The sequence below is a fragment of the Triticum aestivum genome, chromosome 6B (assembly GCF_018294505.1).
Source record: "Triticum aestivum cultivar Chinese Spring chromosome 6B, IWGSC CS RefSeq v2.1, whole genome shotgun sequence".
Classification (NCBI taxonomy): Eukaryota; Viridiplantae; Streptophyta; class Magnoliopsida; order Poales; family Poaceae; genus Triticum; species Triticum aestivum.
Window position 1 is genome coordinate 127,258,149 of NC_057810.1, and position 7,541 is coordinate 127,265,689.

Consider the following 7,541-nt stretch of genomic DNA (forward strand, 5'->3'; position numbering starts at 1 on the left):
GGGATGGATACGAGGTTCGCTGACAGTCTAGATATAAAAGATCAATTTGAGTGGTCTGATTGGATGTTTCTTTACTCTCTTGTCTGGGAAGTGATCGGGCCGTCATATCATCTTGAAATTTACGAAGTCATCATAGGCACCTCGTCGTTGATAGAAACGTCTCATCCCACTGAATGCACATCGCCGAAAATCCTGAAATAAATTCAGAAATAAATGTGAGCGCTAGGATTTGAACCCCGATGGGCAGAGATACCAAGATACCACAGTCCCTTCTAACCTAACCTATGGTTGGTTCGCGTCCAGCCGAACGTTTGAGAAGTATTTGCGGGTCGTAGATGCTCGTAGGATTTGGCAAATCTTTTGTAAGTTTTTTTTGCATGGTAATACGTGTCTCATTCATATTATAAAGAACAAAGTACAAGTCACGTAAGAACCGACATGACAAAACTGAAAAGATAGCAGAACATCTCTGAGCTTGACACTAACGCTCGTCACCTGCCTCCGGCACCACCACAGCAGCCACCGAAAAAAAGAATGACGGATCACCTCCTCACCCGAACTCGATGCGGCTCCATCGCTGATATTCAGCTTTGCGGACCTCCAAGGTGGCTCACCAAAAGTGAAGCCATTGCCGTTGAACGAATCAGACAGGGGCAACACCCCGGACACACCATCGAACTCCAGATCTGGCATCCCACCACGACTAAGACGCCGAAGGAGGAAACCGTACCTGCCATCCACGAACCACGAACCCAGCACACGTTCCGTCTTCTAGATGTCGTCGATGCAGACCACAATCTGCATCCGCTCCTGGACTACCTCCCAAGCTCCACGCCGACCCTGGAGCAAACGTCGTCGCAACGACGGAGCCCAAGGACACAGGTCCACCACGAGGATGCCGCCGCCGCCACGCCGTCCTTACTTGAACAGACTGATTTTCAGATCCATCCCCAACCATAGGACCGATGGCCTCGTCAGAAAAGGATCCGAAGAGTATTTATTCAGCGTCGTCATCGTCGCCGCCGAAGCAAAGACGATGAACAACCTAAAAACCTAGACTACGGATGAGTAAAAACGATCCACACGCATGAATCCGGCGGCCCCCCTCACCACCGACGACCGAAGTCGCCGGCGGAGGGGAGCCGCCGGAGAACGGCGTTGGAAGATCGGCCCCTGTCGGCGGCTAGGGTTGCAGCCTCCGGATACGAGAGGAAAACCGTACGCACAAGGAATCGTTTTAGAAGAAAATCTTTTGTAAGTAGCAGGCAGGCGTAGTGCCCTCCCTCAGCCGTACAATGAAGGAAGCACACTACATCGGACCGGCGAATTTACTGGCTACTGTATGTACAGCGCATTACAGGCACATCCGTAGACCGCGTGGCCCATGTGCGCCATCACTCCCCGCCCAGCCCATTTACGGGTACCACGCGCACGATGACATGCGGGCCCGTCGCGTCAGCGGAGTCTCTGTAACTGTGAGCGCATGCGCGTGCCATTAAAATTAAAATCGTCGGCCGGCTCGTGCTCTCTCCCCCATCGCCACTGACGCAGCGGAACAGCCATGGCGATGGCGGCCTGCTCCGTCCGCCTCCTCGCCGCCGCCGCGCACCGCCGGGGCGCGGCCGCGTTCCTCCACTCGCCGCGGCGGCCCGTCGCGTGCTCCCTCTCGTTCCCGCGGGGCCACGGCGGCATCCGCGGCCGCGCCGGCCTCTCCTCCATCTCCCTCCCCTCCTCCGCCTCCTCCGCGCAGGGCCACGCGCCCTTCAACCTCCTCCCGCCGGACTCCGAGCCCTTCATCCAGTGGGACGCCCTGCCTCCGCAGGACACCTCCGCGGGCGGCGCAGGGGCAGGCGGAAGGGAGGAGGGCCCCGCGCTGGTGGTGCTGCTGGGCTGGCTCGGCGCGCGGCAGAAGCACCTGCGGAGGTACGCGGACCTCTACCGCGACCGCGGGGTCGGGTCCGTGCGGTTCGTGGTCCCCGTCCGCGAGCTCCTGGGGCTCGACCTCGGCCGCCGCGTCGAGCGCAGGGTCGCCGACCTCTCCGCCGAGATCGCCGCCTGGTGCGACGCCGACCGCAGCCGCACGCTCCTCTTCCACACCTTCAGCAACACCGGCTGGCTCGCGTACGGGAACACCAAACCATCCTCCCTCTTTTTTAAGCTCTTCAATTCTCTGTAGGATGTGGAGTGTTCATATCTGAAATAAAAAACAAGTTGATAACGCAATTTAGTTAGGCACCCGTGCACATTGACATGGGGCCGCTTGCACTTGGTGCCGCATGTTTTAGTTGTGGCATTGTGGTTTCCTACACGAGGCTGGTGGCTTAAACGTGCTTGGTTGATCCAGTAGGCATGCCATTATCGAAGAGATCTTGAGTTAGAGTAGGAGCATGCTTTGCTCGTGCAATAATGTGGGATCCGTTGCTAGTTTGGAGGAACCAACAAGTTGTTGTGCCAGCAACCCAACATACTTTGGAGAAACTCTCCATTTCCTGTTTGGTTTGTATAGCATTATAAGCATAATTAAATCTCCTAAAAAATAACCACCGTTCATAATCTAGGAGAAATGGCAAGGTAAATAGTAATAACTAAATTCAGGTAAGATCGGATTTTGTGCTATGAAATACTCCCCACTAGCAATTTATCTCTAACACCTTTTATCTATGTACTTACAGAGAGATTAGTTTGTTCTGGTAGAAATCGGAGGCTTTAAATCTGGGTAAAACAAGTTGATAACACATTCTAGGTAGGCACCTTTGCATGGATTGCCCCTTAGATTCCACACTGACATGGGGTGCTTGTCCTTGGCGCCACATGTTTCTGCTGTGACAAGTTGGCTTGCTACATGAGCTTGGTGTATAAAACGTGCTTGATGAATCGAGTAGGTGTGTTATTCTCAAAGAGAACCCTGTTTAGAGGAGGCGTGATGTTTGTACGTGCGCCGGTACAAGGGCTGTTGCTAGTTGGGGGAAACCAGAGGGTGCCAGCATACTTTGGAGAAACTCTCCTTTTGCTGCTTGTGTTTTGTTTAATTGCTTAGGTTAATGCCTTTGTTCTTTCGTTGTACTTGTACTCACAGTAGGGCTGATCCTATCCTACTGTTATTATCCAAAAGAGAATACATAATATATCCTTCTGGATTCTTGGAGATCTTTGGATGAGTAGGTTGAATAAAACAGAGTGGGGATCTGATAACAGCATGGTTATAGACTATACTCAAGTTTCTATGGTTGATTTGGTAAATCTTGCCTGTTCTGTCAGTGGAGTTAAATTTGCTCACTGAGCTTCAATGTCCATTGTCCAATAGTTCTGTCTGATAACAGCATCATTGCATGTTGTTAAGGATACTTCTAAATATTAATCTTACTTAAAACCCAACTGGAATTAGAGCTTTGCTCTATCCGTCTCTTTCACCTGATGCCCATGGCTTTAAATTTACCGTGGATATAACACTTTTTTGTTTTTATTTTATTTTCAGGTATGGTGCGGTACTTGAGAATCTACAATCAAGAGCTGATATAATTGAGAGGATAAAGGGATGTATTGTAGACTCGGCACCAGTTCTAGAGATTAGACCAGAGGTTTGTATATCTTGCTTGAAATAAGCTTTCAACTGTAGTGATAAATGCTGAATCCCCTTCTTCCATTTTGGCCTGTGGGAAATTTGTGTCTGTGGAACATTTTGTTGTAAGTAAAAAAAATACTATTTCACCAGACAAACTTGTATACTTGGAGTTTCTCATGTGTACCCTAAACTCAGGTCTGGGCTGCTGGTTTCTCTGCTGCCATGCTGAAGAAAAGTAGTTCTTTAACAGGACCTTCAGCTGACTCCCCTGATGGATCTGCTTTGAATGGTGCCTTGAACAAAGTTACTTCTGTCTCAGAGTTAACGAAACCATCATGGGGTGAAACTTTTCTTCTTTCAACCCTTCAAAAGTTCTTTGAGATTGTCCTTCACCTACCTGATGTAAACCGGTAAGTCCATTCACCATCAATAATTATTGCTTCGGTTACATGGTATTGAAAGCTCACATTGCTGTTTGTAGTAAAGTCGGCCAAGGCATATGCAATGAAATGAAGTTACAATGGGTGTTCTTTTAGCAGTGAGATTATGTACTCTAACTAATCCATGCAGTCATATCTAAACATTATAAAGCAAAGTAATAGCTTATTCATTGTCAAGAAACTAAGGATATATGCTTTCCCATTACCAGTTTTTGTATGTGCATCCTGAAAATTAGGCTATCTGGATGGCAGGATACATATTTGCATTATTTTGTATTGTTCATTGTTGGGATGGCTTGTTGACCCTTCTAGTCTGGAATCTACATCCAGCCTAAAATCATCATTCGGTACACATAGCCATATCATGACTCAATTCCTATAAAAAAGGGCCTACATCATTTCAATTTTTTACTATTTGCTTCTTACATCCACCTGCCCTTGGAGAATTGGAGGATTGGATTAAGGAGAATATTATATGTGTAATTTGTAGTAAAAACTTTGTGTGTTCTGTCCAGTTACTTACCTTTTGAGATTGATATGTTGCCAGTTTCCTGTTTCTTCTTAAGCTGTTCTCTGGCCAAATATCCTAAGCTCCCAACGCATAAAAGCCTACTAGATGACTAATATCTTGTGTGCAACTTGCATCTGCGTGTTTGTTCAGTTGTTCTCCATTTTCGTCCTTACTGTATGGTTAAACTAGTGCATGGATATAGTTCATTTTCGTAGACGCATCTTTAATTCATCTCATACCCTTTTACCATGCATTTCAAAACGACCGGTTTTCATCTCCAAATATATTGACCACAGAAACACCAGCTGCGTCTTCATATTCTGATATTTTTCTGCCCCTTCTGATCATGTTCAGGAGAATGCACAAGGTCCTCTCGGTTCTTTCAGATAAGCAGCCGCCCTGCCCCCAGTTCTACCTGTACAGCTCCGCCGACAGAGTGATCCCTGCCGAATGCGTAGAGAGCTTCATTAACATGCAGAGATCACTGGGGCTGAGCGTCTCAGCACACAATTTTGTCTCGTCACCGCATGTGGACCACTACAGGAGCTTCCCTCACCTGTACTCTGCCAAGATCGACGAGTTCCTGAAGGTCTGTTCCCTAGTTAGTGTATGATGATGAATCGACTATTAATCTTGCTGAAGATCTGTTCCCCACTTAGAGATGAGTTGATGGTTAGTCTTTTGACCAACACGGCGGTTGAAGATTCTAGTGAAAATTTGATCGGTTTTGTATTTTTTAGCGTATGTAGTGCGTGTATGATGTAGGATGCTTCTACATGGGTGTTTGAAGAGGGGTAATATCACCACATCATCAAGCATCCATGTGAGCTCTATCTACTCAAACTCAAGCAACTCTTTGTAGGTATGTGATGATCGAACTGTCTATTCCTTTTGGGGGAATTGTATTGTCCATTCTTGGGATAATCTTATATGTTAAGCACAGGTGCCTAGTTAAGCATCTTATCTACTCCGAGAGGCAAGAAAAAGCTCTTTTCTTTTGCCAATGATTATGTAATAGCGAGACGATGATAGTCTTTTCTTGATGAAGTCGCATATAATTTTTGCTGAGTTGAAAGACATAGATAATTGCATTGTCACATAAGGCAGAGATCAGGCCGAGGGCGCCGGGCACACGTACAGCGGCGGCACGGCGCCGCCGTTGGCGCAGCTGGCAACCTTGGGCGGCGTGAGGCCGCAGACGTCGCGGACGAGGGCGAGCGCGCGGTTGACGGGGATGCCGACGCCGATGGCCCGCTCCAGGGTGTGGTTGAAGATGTGGCACAGGCACGCCGGCTGGTCTCGGACGATGCTGCCCAGGCCCTTGCAGCACCCCGCCGGCGCCTTGGACGTGCCGGCGTCCCTGAAGAAGGCCAGGCACGGGCTCAGCTCCAGCAGCGACCCCATGCACGTCGCCGACACGTCCACCTCCGCCGACGGCCTCGGGATGGTGGGCTCCGACGCGACGATGTCCTTCGCCGCCGGCCTCGGGAAGATGGGTCCCGACGGCCTGGGCTCCGACGCGATGCTCTTCTTCGTCGCGTCGGCCGCCGTGGCGACGGCGAGGGCCAGCAGCAGGAGGAGGACGGAGGCGGCGCAGGGCTTGCTGGACGACGCCATTGCACTTGACTTCGCCGGAAGGGTTTAAGCTAAGCACGTACGTGTATGATTAGTGAGATTGGCTTGCGAGTCTTGGATGGGCTCAGAGATGCTCACTGATCCATCTATTTATAGTCAAGGTCTCAAGGAGAAGGTCAGGGCGCAACATCTGTGAGTTTGTTCCATGGTTAGTTCCATGCACGGGTCTTGCGAGCAACACGGAGATGGCATGAATTGCAGAGACGAGACACGACGCATTTCTAAGGGCATGTACAATGGTTGATAAAATAGTTTTATCTTAAGTCTTGCATGTAATTAAGAGATGACAAAAAAAGATGTCTACAATGGGTCATTTTTTAGCCTTATCTTCATAACTAGTTATTTCTAAAAACGTGGTGACACATATTGTGCTAAGATATCATCTCTTGTCTTATCTTAAATAAGAGAAGACAAGCCTTTTCTTATGAGTTCTCTCTCCTCCACCTCATCATTTATCCTACATGGCACTTTTAAGATAGCATCATTGTACATGCCCTAACTCTCTCCGTCTTACCTACAACATAGTCTAAAAGATTTATTCGAGCTCTAATGCTGTGCAGCGTACCGGCAAAATAAACTTCTAGAGAGAAAAATGCACGCGGTGTGCATGCATGCTGTTTCAAGGGATTGTTTTGGGGGTGCAAGGGACAAGTGATGATCGATGGTGGTGGTGTTGCACATGGAAACACCAGTTCACCAGGTTCAGGTTGTTGGTATCGAACTGTCAACGAGAAACAAGGTTTCAGGCAAAGACATAGGCACAGACCTGAGGGCTAGGTGGTTCTTCAATTGTTAAAAATTCAATTGTTAAAAGAAAAGGCTATGTCACTTTAATCTGCACGCCAACTATGTTGGCTTTGAAGAGACTAAAACGGAGAAGTTATTCGACTCGTTTTTGAGATCTCTAAAGTGGAGGTTTCCCTATGTGCGTCATGAACCCGTCCTCCGCGCCGGGTCCAGATGGCCTGCCGGTGAATTTCTTCCAGGTCTTCTGGCCCACCATCAAGTGAGAAGTGATGGCCCTCTTTGAGGAATTTTACGTCGGCACCATCGACTTCCGCCACCTCAATTTTGGGATCATCTCCTTGATTCCCAAGGTTTTCGGCGCCTCGGACATCCGTTAGTCCCGGCCAATCACGATGATCAATGTGATCTTTCGCATCTTGGCAAAGGGGTACGCCATTAGGGTGGCCCCTTTGGCCAATCGCATTACACATCCTGACCAGTCGGCCTTCATCCAAGTGCGATATATCTTGGATGGGGTCCTAGTCTTCCACGAGGTCCTTCATGAGGTCCATGCCAAACACCTGAATGCCGTCTTCCTAAAGCTCGGCTTCCACCAGGCGTACGATACGCTCAGTTGGCCCTTCCTTTGGGTTATGCAGATGGTTTC

The 7,541-nt window shown here is 48.7% G+C and overlaps 2 protein-coding genes across 2 annotated transcripts; one reads left to right on the forward strand and one right to left on the reverse strand.

Annotated features, from left to right (window-relative positions):
* The first annotated feature begins 1,507 nt into the window (after positions 1 to 1,507).
* LOC123136110 (transmembrane protein 53) lies at positions 1,508 to 5,480 on the forward strand. The gene is made up of 4 exons (XM_044555404.1): positions 1,508 to 2,121; positions 3,476 to 3,578; positions 3,758 to 3,972; positions 4,868 to 5,480. The coding sequence occupies exons 1-4, from the start codon at positions 1,562 to 1,564 to the stop codon at positions 5,124 to 5,126; spliced, it is 1,137 nt and encodes a 378-aa protein (XP_044411339.1). The 5' UTR covers positions 1,508 to 1,561; the 3' UTR covers positions 5,127 to 5,480.
* LOC123136111 (non-specific lipid-transfer protein C6-like) lies at positions 5,381 to 6,196 on the reverse strand. The gene has a single exon (XM_044555405.1). The coding sequence runs from the start codon at positions 6,128 to 6,130 to the stop codon at positions 5,624 to 5,626; it is 507 nt and encodes a 168-aa protein (XP_044411340.1). The 5' UTR covers positions 6,131 to 6,196; the 3' UTR covers positions 5,381 to 5,623.
* Positions 6,197 to 7,541: the final 1,345 nt, after the last annotated feature.

What these genes read in the sequence shown, in the direction of transcription:
- LOC123136110 (XM_044555404.1), top strand. Translation starts at nt 1,562, where the DNA reads ATGGCGATGGCGGCCTGCTCCGTCCGCCTCCTCGCCGCCGCCGCGCAC. An exon ending in AGCAACACCGGCTGGCTCGC is followed by an intron (nt 2,122 to 3,475) that starts GTACGGGAACAC and finishes TTTTATTTTCAG; the next exon opens with GTATGGTGCGGTACTTGAGA. An exon ending in CACCTACCTGATGTAAACCG is followed by an intron (nt 3,973 to 4,867) that starts GTAAGTCCATTC and finishes GATCATGTTCAG; the next exon opens with GAGAATGCACAAGGTCCTCT.
- LOC123136111 (XM_044555405.1), bottom strand. Translation starts at nt 6,130, where the DNA reads ATGGCGTCGTCCAGCAAGCCCTGCGCCGCCTCCGTCCTCCTCCTGCTG.